This window comes from Chelmon rostratus, chromosome 9, assembly GCF_017976325.1.
Source record: "Chelmon rostratus isolate fCheRos1 chromosome 9, fCheRos1.pri, whole genome shotgun sequence".
Lineage (NCBI taxonomy): Eukaryota > Metazoa > Chordata > Actinopteri > Chaetodontiformes > Chaetodontidae > Chelmon > Chelmon rostratus.
In genome coordinates this window covers 24,005,245-24,020,383 of record NC_055666.1, presented here as the reverse complement: position 1 = coordinate 24,020,383, position 15,139 = coordinate 24,005,245, and the positions used below count along the sequence as shown (strand labels likewise).

Sequence of the window (15,139 nt, the reverse complement as noted above, 5' to 3'; positions counted from 1 at the left end):
TAAAATTCATATCCTTGGGTTGTAGACAAAAAAAAACCAAACATTTGAGGATGTCATCTTGGGCTTTGGGAAACACTAATCAATTTTTTTCACCACTTTCTGACGTTTTATAGACCAAACAACTAAACAGAGTAATCAACAATCATTAGTTGCAGCCCTACAACTAATGGTTTCAGCTCTAACTTTATTTGGCCAAGGACTGACTGGTCCATGGTGTCCCTGCACCTCATGCTAACTGTTGCCTCAATATTAACACTAAATTTTATATTTTGTGGAAAAAAATGGTGAGGGATATGGCCAATTTATACAAATCTTTAAAAGCTATGTATGTAATGTATATATAATCTTTGACGGTAACAGTGTATATCACAGTATAATAATTGTGTTGTAAATTCAATTACGAACTGGTTTACAATAACCATACTGTACCTCACTTCATCACACTTGCTTATTGTCTTCTTTTATTTGGAGCTTCCATACAAACAAAACAAAAACCTCACATGAGACAATACTTTAGTTAACAACAAAAGACTCGGAACGGTAAATCTAACTTTCTTTCAAAATGGAAGCTTAAAGGTTTCAAACGAGAACAACAGAGGTGCATTATTGCCACCAACCATCGCTCTCACATCATGTGAGGGCACGGTAAGCGGTCCTGCTGGCCAAATCATGTGACCTTGAAATGCAGCTGGATTGCTACATCACACTGCCCACCACAAATGTAATGCAGAGACACTAAAGCCATTTTCTCATATGAGCTCCAGACAGTGTCGGCAGAACCAGGTCCAGATGTTGAACTGGGTAGAGTGTGCAGGTGCAAGAGGAGAACTCATCTGTAACAGTAGCTGTTTTCGCGTTGATATCAATACTACATGTATTTGGACGTGTCTGCAATGTCAAAGAAAGAGTTGAAACCATATACAGACAAGACGAGCAGAAAAGAGTGCGAAGCAGCTACGCCCCATGCATTGTCATCAACACACCCACTGGCTCCCTGTGTAGCATTGCATACACTGTGAATGACAAGTTTGTAAATACGGCTTAAGGTGGAAACAATTGCCAAATCTGTACATGTACCCTACATGAAATGGACTTGTGAGCAAACCTTTATTCAGCCATCCTGTATTGTCATTATGTACTACTATGAAAAGTGCTCTTAGTGCTTAAGCTATTCTGTCTCTATCTCAGGTAACCTCCAACCCCCTCAGTCCATCCACCAACATGCCAACACACAGAGCAAACAGGCCGCAGTCACAAAAGGGGATCCCGCAGTTGTGACAGCTTGTGAAAAGGTCAGGATGATTGACTGCAGCCAGATACCACTCCTAACCTTTGGCTGAACTTGTTAAAGCCCCATGAGTTGAGGGACCCCCAGCTAGGTTCTGCCCACCACCATTAAAAGTCAGATGTTACCAATTTCTATATCTTGTTTGTCTTTTGGATATTTTCTTTTATCAAATCCAATTTTTCTTGAAGCCAAAGAGAAATAGGGTTTCTATCTTTTTTATGATACTAAGAACTTGGCGGTTGACTTAGTGTTTCTGTGCCAGAGCAGTGTTTTGCTTTGTCATGAAACAGATGATTTAGGTTCTGCAGTACTGAACAAATTGAGTGGTCTTATTGTTCAGTGTATTGCTTGAAGAAGACACTAAACTACACAAACCGTTCATCAGCAGTATTGTTTGTTTCTGTTCCCCCCTGCTCAGTTCATAAAGTTTGTATTAGTGAATGGCTGGTTTGCACACTGTTGTTTTTGTACGGTTAATCAGTACCAGAAGCATTTACAGATTAAGCTCTGTTGCCAAATTGAATTAACTAGATTATTGGCTGAAGGCCAGAAGACGTGTTTACATGTGTTCTTGAACTTGGACGCATAGTGTTGGATTCAGTCAGGATTATGTAACACACTTAAGACAACATCCTGTAAAGTAGAATGGGTTTGACTACAAAGCAGGCGTGTGACCATAAAGCAGGCATGTGTGTCGGGAGCACATGTCTCTGTTTATGCTCACCAGCCCTTGAGCGAGCAGCTGTCATCTCTTTAACAGGCTGATCGCACTTCGCCTCAGGGCCTTGAAGTACATAGTGTTTTACTTCCCCAAGTCACGGAAGCCATCCTGTCTCAAACCTTGAGTTATTGGACGTTAATTTGGGACAGGTAACCATACAGTACAGGGCCTTGGAGATTACTGCAGCACTGCAATAGATCTGTTTCCACTAGATGACCTTTAGGGTGGAGGGACTTCAGTAAGATAGTTCATATAGGGAGATGTACAAGTACTGTTACACAGTCTTTGACTTGATTGCTGTTTGACAGAAAGCTCTTGATTTGTCCGTTGAGTTCAGTTAATATGCAGTACCAATTTTTTTGATAATATTATTTCAGTAAATTGTGTTTGAGTTGTGGTCCACTGCCAAACATGAGTTGACTGTAGAGATGTCTCTTTTCGTTGCATTGATGTTTTATCTCTCAGAACATGAAGGCAGAGTCCTCCGGGACACACAGACTTTTCATGCTAAATTTATTGGGTTTTCTATTTTATAATTCATCAAAGCAGTACATAGATTCACATACTCCTGCCCCCTCTGGGAAACAGCTTCTGCAAAGTCCATTCATGCATTTCTAAACCAGCAGAGACTTTCTTTCTCTGTGGATACCAAAGTGATTGTGGTGACCGTTTTGGACATGAATCCATGAGCATGACTTTGGTTTGGACATGAAGGGTTTCGAAGGGGAAGGAAGTGAAAAGGAGGAAAAAAGCCAACCAGTATCGTTTGATTGTTTGTGAAACAATGCAGGCAGCATTCCACTGAAAACAACAGAGGCGACACATTCCTCCTTTTAATTGAGTTCCCTCACATGACCCTGTGGTGGTTTTAAAACACTATTCAGACAGATCCAGAAGTTTCGTGCATTTTTAGGATGCGTCTTTCCTGAGGTTTGAAGTACGACTGAAATCAAAATTGCACTTTTTTAAATCTGCTCCAGCATACATACCTGTTCTGTAAATCACTTGTGCTGTGCTGTCCTTTGAAACCAAAAGGGGAGAAATTTGTTTTTAATATTGTTTGGTTTCATGATTGTGTCCCCTTAGTATGCATTCATTTGATGGAATATTTTCAGGTACTGTATCCCTTTGCACAGATGAAAACCTTGTTTCAATACAGCCAATCAAATCTTACATAAATCCGAAATGTCTGTGTTCTATCCTAGCTTAGCTTTCCTGCTAGTCTCCCTTTTATTCAATTTAAAATCATAAACTCTATTAGCTGCTCAGCTGTAGCATATTGAACGGCATGTAAACATACCTGCAGATGTCACTTTGGTCCAGTCAGATGCTAATGTGGTCCTCACTCTTCAATACAACTAACAACATGATATCTGCCCATTACAAAAATCCAATAAAAATATTGACATTGTTTTTTTTAATTCCACTAACGGCATCACACTTATATTAGGTGAGATTGTTCTTATCCCAATGTTTCTATCTGATCATTTATTTTCAGATACATTAGCCTGGGCAGTCTATCATGGATAATTTATTACTTTCTTCACCAGATCTGATGCTGTTGGGGTTTCTGATTCAGAGACTTCAAATGGAATTTTAGGTTTTTCTGTGCACCATGGCCTTAACCTACAATAAACAACTCTCCCTTGCATGCAAAATGAATATGCCACTTAAACTTTTATAGCAGTGTTACAGAAGCTGAAGCTTCCTGTTCTTCAAGCTTCCTCACGGGGTGTTTTATTAGTCAGATCTCAATTCATTGTTATACATTGTCTGAACCTAAGCGTTCCCTCTGGTCAGTCAGGAGTTTCATATGTACTTCAGCTCAGGATGACACTTATGGGAGCAACAGATGTACATGAATCAATGTTGTTAGCCTCTCTGCAGTCACTGCCAAACTCAACAGCAAGATAATGAGAAAAACGGAAACCCTGATGTTTTCTACTTTTCAGACCTTGTTATAGCCCGGAGAGAAATATGCAATTTATGTTAATGTGCATGAACCCCAAAGGACAGAATATTAATTGACCTAACCTTTCAGACATTGGTTTCCACCTGGAGGTTTGGGCCCACCACAGCCCATGACATTATTTTTGAGATTTATAGAATCTGGAAAAAATGTTAGAAATACATTGACAGATTTTAATGTGACTCATCATTTGTTGGGTTTCACTCTTATGAAATTATGAGTATGAGCAGTTTCTTTGTTTCCAGTTGAAAGTTTGAAGAATACTTGAATGCTTGAATACATCAAAATATAAGCCTTTTATATCTGCATAAGCTCATTTCAAGGAGTTTTTAATAATAATAATAATAATAACAATAAAAGGAAGTGCCACTTTGATCTATCCTGTCCTCTTTTCCTGTGCTTGCTGCCCTCATACTGTAGCCTAGATGGATCTTCGTAAAGGTGGTGACACTGTAATCTCTCCTTGTGAAGGTGGTGTGACACTATAATCTCTACGTGCACTCGCAATCATTGACAAGGTTAGTGAAGAGCTGACCTAGTTATTAGAGAGACTGCTCTATAACTCAAAGTGAACAAGTTCAACCACCAGCATATTTCCTTTTTAAGCAACAAACCAAAACCTGACCATATTGTATGCTAAGGGACTGTGAATGCTTTATGTCAAAGCAGTAAAAGGTTATCCATCTCCACTAAGCAGAGTATTAACTTTCATGTGACACATTTATTGAGGAGATCCTAAATCAAGGTCATCTACTCAGCTGCAAATATTGTATAAACGTATCTAGGCCACTGAATCTTAACTGGGAGCAGACTATGAAGTGTTGCCCTCCTACAAACAAAACTAGCTATAATTTAATGTACTACACCACAGTGAAGACCTGGGTATGTTATTTCCTTATGTACAAGACTGCAGAATGTTATGTAATTTCTTGAAATGTCATTTTTAGTATACCGTCGGCTAGTCGTGCACTTGCACACAAAAGACTGAACATTTTGTTTCACAAACATTTGTTGCAGCCATATCTGGAGAAAGAATTAATCTCACTCATTAAGCTAAACCTCAGTGGGCAGAGCCAAAGAAGTTTGTCTGGCCAAGTAACTTTAGCCTGAAGTCGAGTGGAAAAGGCACGCTCTCTCTGGTAGCTGAAAAAATGCAGTCTAGCAACACTAGACTGTCTGTGTTAGCTAGTCTATTTAACTTTCTAAGGTTGCACCACTTCTGCTAGCTTATAGATGTTTTTGGGGAATGTGTTTTTATATTTTTGTACTGATTAAACAAACTAGATATAACATAATAATAACATAATTGATGAACTTTACTGGTGCTGCTAGGCAGATTACCTTCAGACAGATGTCAAACTTTTCCTTTAAAATTGTAGTTAGCTAGCCTGCTGACCTTCAGAGGTCATGACTGTGTTGTCAGGAATAAATAAAAAACTAATAAGTGAATAATTGTCTGTTTTATTTCAAGGCAGTCTCTTTGCCATTGAAGTTGGGCACTTTAATTCAGCAAATAATGTTATGGACTCTTCCAGAGCATTTCCACAAGCTGTAGGAATATGGGTGTTGTGGACCAGATACCCCCCAGCAGCAGAAATGAGGCCTACAGTCGACCTATGCACTGACATACAGCAGTCTACCTCTTTTGTAACAGGTCCAAGCTCCCCGACGAGCCAAGAAGCTGACAGAAACACACAGCTGGGCCAGACGCTCTACATCGCCACACTTTTTTTCACAGCTGTGCAAATAAATGTAAAAGAAACTCTCAGGATATTTTATCTTGTAATTGTTTTGACTTCCAAGCCAGCAGTCCAAAGGGATCCCCTTTTTTATGACCAAATCTCTGCCAGAGTTTGTGAGAATAAATGGATTTTAAGTAGGACTGGTCCTTAAAGTCCTGCAGCAGCAGATATTCCAGAGTGGGAGGCAAGTTTTTACTGCTGTTGTTCATGTTTGCACTTAGGATGTTTGTGTGCTTATGTGGGATGTCAAATGTATTTATTCACTTTCATAAGTAAAGGTGAAGGGTCAAAACTTCAGCTTAATGTTGAATGCCAGGAGTCAAAAACAACTACTACTGAACCCTACACATTTCTGGAACATATACAGGTTTGCTGCCTCAGGGCTTTTGTTGCAGGAAATAAGAAGCATTTATATGTGAGGCAGTATTTGTGCAAGACAAGCCTGCATGCCTCATGATGTACTGTAGTCATGCAAATACATGCAAACAGGCAGCTTCTCTTCATCAGAGGGTCTGACCAACCTGATAAATCCCCTGTCACAACATATTAGCCTGCCAGAGCCATTTGGTTGGGATGATTGCGGCTTATGTCAAGCTCGTTAGTGTTTAGCGCTGTTAACCAGAGTCGGACTTGATATACGGCCGGCAGCTCTTTGTGCACCTCTCCATACCATTCCCAGAATTTACTGCGAGGAAAGATGTGAAAGGAGTGTTTTTAAAGGTTGTTGGACTTGTTTCTTGGTTTCCAAATGGAGCTTGTGTGTCCAGACTTCAGATTCAGAGACTGATTTGATGATTTGATGTCTTGTTTTTGGTTGGAATCTGCCTTCTTATTCTTTTATTTTGCTAACTTGCTCCTTTTGTTCTCGCTGTAGGCTGTGACAGGAAGATGCTTTGGTGACAAGGATTTCAGAGGAGGTTTGGAGAACGGAATACTGCTATGCGAGTAAGTTTGACTGCTTTTAATTTTTATCTGACTGGCTTTAGTAATTATTAATTAAATCCTGAGTTAGCTGTCTATTAGGCTTTTTTTCTGTCATTCTTATTCTTTTCCTGAAGACAATTATGCTTTATTAGTCTTGTCTGAGTGACAAACAGAACACTACTATGTTAAAAAGAATAACCACGTATGAATCAGAATTTAGAGGAACATTAGCAGTCGAAGCAGTTTTTCTTTCTTAAGTGCACTTATTTGTTACGGCCCTGTGGTCCAGTGATCAGAGAGACAGGCGTCCTGCCTGCCCACTGATAATGAGTCGAGGTGCTGAAATGACACTGAAAACACAAACACACTTACACTTTTCTCTCTTCCACATTCCTTTCTGCCAAGTTCAGTTACACAAGCCCAATGTTTACACCATCTTTATTTTGAATACAGACATCACATCCAATTTAATAGTGTCCCCACTGGTTTTGGAATTTAGATGTCTAAATGTCAGGCGTTAATTTTGCTTTCCAAATGTTGCCTCAGGGAGGTGAATATGAAGAGTCATAAAAAATAATGTTAATTTTGAATCTTGAAGATTAGCTTTGTTGTGTTTCTGATGTCTTAGAATGATGTCTCAGATTTCAGATTTTTTCTGTTTTATATCTTTAATACCCATAATTAATAATAATTGGAAAACATATTCTTAAGATTAATTGATAATGGAAATAATGGTTTCATTCTTCACAATTCTCTGAACTTATTTAATAAGACAAAATATAATGAACATTTTTGTAACATTTTTATTCTGGATCTACCTCCAAATGCACTTACTGTGTTGAAGTGATGGACAAGGTGGATACATTACCATTGTACTAAGTGCAGTAGTTAATAAGAAAATGACAAGACTTGTCAAAATAAGTATTTCAGTCGTATGAATTTCTTTTTAAAAATATAATCACTTCTGTCTTGGTTTACAACCAAATCTCTCACCAGATTTTATTTTAAAACAAACCAAACTGAAAACACACTTTTACACTGTTGCAAACATGCTTGCAGTCTTATAAACTTTGTAATCATCCATGTAAAGCTTTAACATCTGCCTTGGCAACGAATTGTGTTAATGACATCACTTAGCTGATGCCCTCATGCAGAGACAGATTGACAGTGTTTCTGCAGATAACTCTGGGACATTTTAACAGTTTGTTTGGAGTACATTGACATACTGTGGCATTTATTGCTATCGAGGCTGTGATCCTTCGACAGCCTCGCAAATGTTTAGGCTAATCATTAACCTTACATCCCCCTGTCCTAACACCATGCAAGCGTTAAGGCAAGTAATGCACCTAGATGGTATCCAAACAGCAGAGGAGAGCGCAGATTGGACTTCCTGTGTACAGCTTGTTTTGAATCTCACCAATTTCACAAGCAAAACACCCTCCAACCTCTTCCTCCTTTTCCTGATACACAAGGCGTCAGGAAATGTGTTTGCCCCTGTGCTTGCTCATAAAGTGATGTATTTACTACAGTGCTTGTACTGTGTTAGTTTTCACTGTGTATGTTTTAAAATCTAGGACAGCACTCTCACTCTTGTAGTCATTTCCACTTCCTCTTAATGCTATAACAAGTTTGAACTGTGACGGTCTTCAGCAGACACAATTGGGCCACCAATTCCTGCAGATAACTGGCAAAACATCAGATTTTATGTTTGATTTTTATCCATCACAGGTACAATGAGATTGTTGGTCCAAAACATTTTTCTGAACAAAGTCATCCGTACTGATGCTCAGCAATCGTATGGCAAGAAATCCATCTTAGAAGAGATGATGAAACAGAAAAATCCATTTCACTTTTTTGTCATTTTAGAGGGGAAATAAACAGAACATGAAAGCAGACTGCACCATTATTCTTATTCCAGGTATTCTTTCAAGAGTAGAGATATTTCTTCACTGTATCCATTGCTCACTTTCCCCTCCTACACATATTGTATGTAGCGCTGAGAACACCCATCTCTTGGGGTCGTTGGAAGTTATTCTGGGAAACATACAGTACAGTGGGAAATCTCTAACTGAACCTGAAGTAGATGAGGCAGGCTGAGGGAAAGAGAGTTCACTTACAAGGTGAATTATAGCATTTCAGTGCAAAATAACTGCTGGGATGCCATGAACATCACAGGACTGGTGTTATCTAATTAACGTCAGAGTGTCTAAGGGTTTTTTTTTTCTTTACAAAGCAGAATCATTGCAGTGCTTCCTCTGATGAAAGCACACACAAAAGATGAAACTGGAGACAGAAGGAGAGGGAAAGAGGGAGAGGCGGGAACTCTGAAACTGCTTCTTCATGACTGACAGTCTTTGTGAGGTTGCAGGGAAATACCGTAACCTTCTAGAAAAAATGTTTTCCAGTCTGTGTGTGAGATGAGAGATGACAGCAGAAGGACATGTTTTACCTTTTCATGTGTAGTTCACTGTAATATGAAGTGCACTGGAACTAGTTAACAGCTCCCAGTGGGTGGAAGGAGAAGCACTGATTCTCAGCTCTGATTTAGGATCTGTCTTGTCATAAACCTTCCAGACGCCACTGTGGGACCCTCCAGAAATGTTTCTTTCTCCCTTTTTGTCCCCCTTCTTTTCTCGGAAGAGGCACACAAATAGTTTCACACACTCTTTTTACTTTTGCCAGCCATTGTTGCTAGAGCTGAGTTTAAACTTTTATGCTCCATCATATGAAATATTCATCTGAACTTGCCATGAACACAAGTATTAAAGGCATGGCTCTGCTTTTATTAAAAATCAGCTTCTAATGTCTTCTTCCCTGTGTGTTTTTTGTCAGGTTGCTGAGCTCTATTAAACCTGGCCTGGTGAAGAAAATTAACAGACTTCCAACACCCATAGCTGGCCTGGTAAGTCCTCTACCCTCACTCATCCTTTGCACTAAAGTTTACAGTATTTCCACCAAAACTTAAGACAGTCATGATCAACCATGATCTTCCTGAATCCTTTTCTTGCTTTCCTTCGCATTGCTTCATGTCTGTTTGTCTTCCTACTCTTTCTGTTTTTCTCAATGTCTGTTTCCCTCTTCAGGGATACTTCTGATGTTATTCTTATTCTAGTGCTATCCAATGTTAAAGCGTTACTGTAACCTGTTGCCATTTCCCTTGAATAAAGTGCAAAACTTTATTCATGGCATGGCTTAATGGTGTCATAGGGATAGTATGGCAACCACAAGCCTTGAAACCTGAGATTGTGGCCTTGATGCCTTTGAAAGTTGACATAAAGGTTAGCAACATTGTCATCCACTAGGTGCCTCATATGAAGTTCATGATCATAATATTAATAATGATAATAATAAAAGAAGAAACTTTATTTGTTTAGCACCTTTCATATGAGAAATGCAGCTCTAAGCACTTCACAAAAAAGAAAGCAAATGCATTTTATGATGCTTGACATAAAAAAGACATAGAAAAAACAGAAAAACAAGAGAGGAAATTAATGGAAAATAAGATAGAGAATAAAAACCCACTTGGTAATAATCGCAAAAATGTACCAAGGCAGCTCCCTTGTGCAACCCCAAAACAGATGTCATGTTTCTTAGACACATGATCTCCAAGACTGACGGAAAACTTTGTCCCTTTCATGTCTGTCTTAAACCAGTTAAGCACACAGCCAGAAAGACAAAGTCCAAAATGACTGATTAAGATTTTCATCAGAATTTAGTCTGAGGTCGCTGATTGTTTTAGTAAGAGCAGCTTCAGTGCTGTGGTATATTATGTGGTAATATAATTGTCACTGCTGGTGTATGTCTGTTTCTGGGTTATATAGGTAACACTTTACATTAAGGTACACATATTCACCAGTTACTAGATGCTTATTAACATGCATATTTGTAACATATTGGCTCATTTTTGGTGGTTTTAAAGCACTTGTTAATGGCTTATTTTGCATGACCATATTCTCCAACTACAAGGCCCTTAAGTACCGTTAAAAATTTTCGACAGAACCTCTCCAATACCTTTGGGTAGACTGTTCCATGGTTTGAGAGCATTACTGAAAGAAAGCTGCATCTCCAATTTTCTTTTTGGTGGGGTTTTAGTTGACAAGAAATCCAGCATTGGAGGATCTAAGGGCTTGTGAGGGAGCGTAAGACAAATAATTTTAATTCAAAATAATTAATTCGCTGGGTCAGGATTGGCTTGCACTTTGGCAATGCTTCTGAGATGGAAGATTGCCTCCTTGGTCACTTTGTTTATATGAGATATAAAACATGGAGTTTAAAATAACACCTGGACTTGTAGCTGCTGGTTTGATCCAGGGAGTCACATTGCCAAGTGATGTAATTAGCTCAGCTAGTGGTGAGAAACAGGCTTATGAGACATTGAAAGATTTTCATAGCTAATCCTTTTGACATAACCGAATTGCGGCTATTGATGTGCCTGTGGGTGACCTCTGTGACATGTTGAATAAGTTTAAGGCTTTCAAGTAGATTCATCGATTCCATAGCCTTAGAGTCAGGGGAGTGTCTTTTTGATATTGACATTCTGACAATACATAGATATAGTGCGGATCATAGAGAGGCTCTCTAGATCATTGCCACAGGTATTATTTGGGCTGTAGGGGGAGCTGGTGGTACAAATAGGAGTCAAAGGGGACACTACTGATGAAGAAGCGCAATCAGTGACTGGTGTGTAACCCAGAGCTGTTTTCGGAGTGAATAGCAGGCAGTCAGTGAGTTGAAGCTGTGGTAAATGCATGAAAAATGTTTGCTGAAAGTGCATGTGTGCCATGGATGCTAGGGTGGATACCATATCTGCAAAAATGCAACTCATTCCCAAAAAAGATTAAAATTATCCATAAAAAGCAGATTGTGTGATGGACAGACTGATTGCAGCCATGTGTGAAGGGAAAGCAGCCAATTAGAACGATCGATGCCTCTGCCCAAGAGGAGGACAGGGCCTGAGATGAAGTCCAACTTTTAGAATAACTTTTTTGTCTTTATCAGTGTGGCGTCTTTGTCAATATGGTGTTGGAAACAAAGTCTGGATACTATCGAACCGCAGTGTCACCTGAGGCAATAACCGCAGACATACATCGACAATAAACATGTGACATGCTGATTGAGCGGCTTGGACAGACTTAACGTTAAATAGTACCAGCTGTGTTATCAGGGTTTGATTACAGATATGTGCAGCAGAAAGATCTCAGTTTCAGTCTTCACAGCCAAGGCGTCCATCAGCAGCCGTCTGTGACACTGAGCCCTTAATGGCTCACTTACGGTACTGTAAGAAAGAAGTAAATAAGTTTGAATGAAAGCCTGTGAATTTCAGTCAACCTGAACTCTGACACTTTTCAGTGGAGTACAGTGCAACACAGTGGAGCCCTTTCAGGACCTCTTAAGACCTTGATCTGGATAAAGTGATCTTTCAGGACTAGGGCCGACATGTAAACAGAGGAACGCTCACACTGGAGCTCAAGCTAAATGTACTTCCGTCTCTCTCTCCTAACTTGCTCTTAACTGCCTTCCTAACTGCTGTCTCTGTTCCTGAAAAAAAATATTGTTGCATTGTGGATATTTTGTGAACAGTAGACACCAGGCCACTGTGCAAAATCACAATCCAAAAATATTTGAAAGTGGAAACACTGTATCTGCAAGGGCTTGATAGGTCTGTTTGTCAGCACTAATTACTAAATAGTTCCTTGTATGGCTGGGTAATGAAACATTCTTGTTACAAGATTGTGATAACATGTATGTTGATAATGATAATGCAAACAGTGAACAGCACCATAACTTCAAAGCAGAACCAACAGTGAAAGGACTGAATTAGACTTTAGGATACATTTTAATGACAATGGTCATCCAAAAGTGTAACAAAAGGGAGCAGAGTAACCACTTTATCAAGCACCTGTTAAACAAGCAGAACATTCATTTTTGGACAGCCTGTTCACAGAAACTTGCTGCCCCCTCTTAATCCACACCCAGGTTTCTTTACACAGCCATACAGAGCAGCAAAGAGGCAAAGCAATTGTCAAAAAGTTAATACAATGTTAATTATATCGAAGTGTTTTGGATATCACGAAAGCTTGTGGACAAGTTCCTATGAACAGTAATGACAGACAAAGAGGCTTAAAACGTGATGATGGTATACAAGAGGGGTACAGATGATCAGGCCTGAAGCTTTAGTACCTTGAGAAGAAATATCTGTAAGGAGGGGTGGGTATTATTTGGATCACAGAATGACAGAACAGACCAGGAAGTCTGAGTTGGGCTAAAGCGGCTTTTCTTATCTTATGGCGTCACTAATGGCTGCCAGTGATCATTCTCTGGCTTTTTACAAGGGGCGGATAATTACACAGCCACATTCTTCACAGGCCTTTTTTTTCCACTGAACAATCACTGCTAAAATAACAATTGATTATCCTGTTAGAGCTCTTAAACTCAAGAGCTTCTGTGCTCACTCCATCTTGATAATGTTTTGTAACTATGTGACTTGTGGATAAACGAAAATATTCAGGTCTCTTGCACTTCTTAGTTTTACTTGTTAGTGCATTCTTTATTCCTTTCTTCATCTGGTTGTACTATTCTGTCTTCTTCACTTTAGTCATCTTCCTCTATTTCTGGCCTAATGGACTCTAATCAGTTCATCTGCACTAGTTGACTGCTATTATACTGTAGGCTTTTTAAGGGCTTTCATAGTTCTGTCAGGGCACAATACTTCTTTTCTACCTAGCAACAATATACTGTGAAAACCACTGACCTTCACAAGTTGCTTTAGTTGTTTAGGAGTCTTCAGTGATCAAATATTTGTTTGCTAAAATCAAAATTGACGAGATCAAACAAGAAAACTGGAATTGATTAATGTAACTATTCATCAAACCCTGTAACAGATTGCATTGATGCAGTTTATTATTTTTTGTGTTTTTTGTGCAAATATTGTGTTATTGTTAAGATGTTTCTTAGTTTGTGTCACAAGTTTGTGTGGAATCTCAAGCAACAGTAATTGATGAATGTAACAATGACATTATTAAAACCAGCTGCCCTCATTGGCCAAAGGAGAGGCAAAGCAGATACATGACAAAAAACATTACGTGGTCATCACTAATTGGCCCAACGGGGCAGATGAATCATCCACTGACGGCAACATGTTTGCATTCACAGTTTGAGGATAACATATAAGGCGTAAGAAAAAAAAAAAAAACACACCTTCAGGTTTTATTCCAGTCTAAACAATATGACCCTCTCTACTTAGCAAGTTTCATAATTCCGTCTCTTAGCTTCCTGCAGCTTTGCAGGGATTTTTCTTCCTCTTGGCTGTGATTAAAGAGGTGAGAAACACGTAAACAAGGGGTCTGCTGTTATCTGCCCTATCGTAATAAAACACAGCCTACTCCCCCTTCCTCTTCCTGTTTGGGGGCTAATGGGAAAATGAGTCTCTGAGGAGGTTTGGCTGTTTTGTAATTAGAGTAGCTACCTCAGTGCTTTGGCAGCTCGGCCTGTATAGCTCAGTGTTCGTCTGAACAGGTTGGTTGTTGCGTCCTCTGTTCCCAGCCGTCTCTGGGTTGACTGGTATGCTCATGTTTTACAGTGTGTAAACAGACATGCAGAGGAGATCGCCCAACAAGTTGAATGGCAGTGATTCACTTGTTTAAAAATGTGTTCTTTTCCAGACATCACAGTTAGGGCTACAAGCATTTGTGTTGCTTTTCCGACCAATGCAAGATTTTTGAGGCTAATAGTACTGTCAACAAATTTAAACATATGACTTTGAAATTATATATTTTTGAGAATGATCTCTTCATGAAATCAGGAAAATATCTAATTGACATCCAAGTCCAAGTGGCTTGTTTTCTCATCCTGAGCAGCTTTCCTCTGGTTTCTGTCAAGGATGAAAATCTGAACGTAACCACCGATCCTCTTCCCAGAGAAACCTTGGTGGTCTAATCATGGTAGTCAGATATTGATTATAATGAGAGTTGTGTTCAGAGGAACCCAAGGTCTTATTCACACACACACGCATATAAATGTAGGTACAGTACACACACAAAATACTAATCAGCCTCATATGCTCAGCCAGCAGGGTCAGACCTGTATACTGATCAACTTTTACTGCTAATTCCAAATAACCCTTAATTTTTAACTCTGAGCATACTGTATATTTACTTTTGGTATATAACTGCCATTTAGGTGGTGGTTCATTCTTCTTCTTTGCTCCTTTTGCTGTATTTTCACTTGCCAATTTTAGCAGTGTTGGTCTTTTCACACCTGGGATAAATTTTGACTAAATTTATTATGACTACTCTTTTTCTTTTTTTTTTAAGCAGAGTGGACAGGAGCTTTGTGTCTGAGTCAGCCTCCTCCCTCCCAATCTTTCTACAAACACATTCAGCTGTCAGTCATTTCTTTGCGGTAGACGCCCAGTTTCCTGTGGCAATGACCTGCAAATCACCACAAAGTTATGCTCTCTTCTTAACACACACACACACACGTGCATGCACACAGTC

At 39.3% G+C, this 15,139-nt stretch overlaps 1 protein-coding gene across 6 annotated transcripts in view; it reads left to right on the top strand.

Annotated features, from left to right (window-relative positions):
* LOC121611185 (LIM and calponin homology domains-containing protein 1-like) overlaps window positions 1-15,139 on the top strand; it is an 87,433-nt gene that overhangs the window by 28,055 nt on the left and 44,239 nt on the right. For all 6 annotated transcript variants that reach the window (XM_041943598.1, XM_041943597.1, XM_041943596.1 and 3 more), the window contains exons 2-3: window positions 6,595-6,665; window positions 9,477-9,546. In XM_041943598.1, coding sequence (XP_041799532.1) covers window positions 6,595-6,665; window positions 9,477-9,546 — 141 coding nt within the window. The remainder of the gene's footprint in view (window positions 1-6,594; window positions 6,666-9,476; window positions 9,547-15,139) is intronic.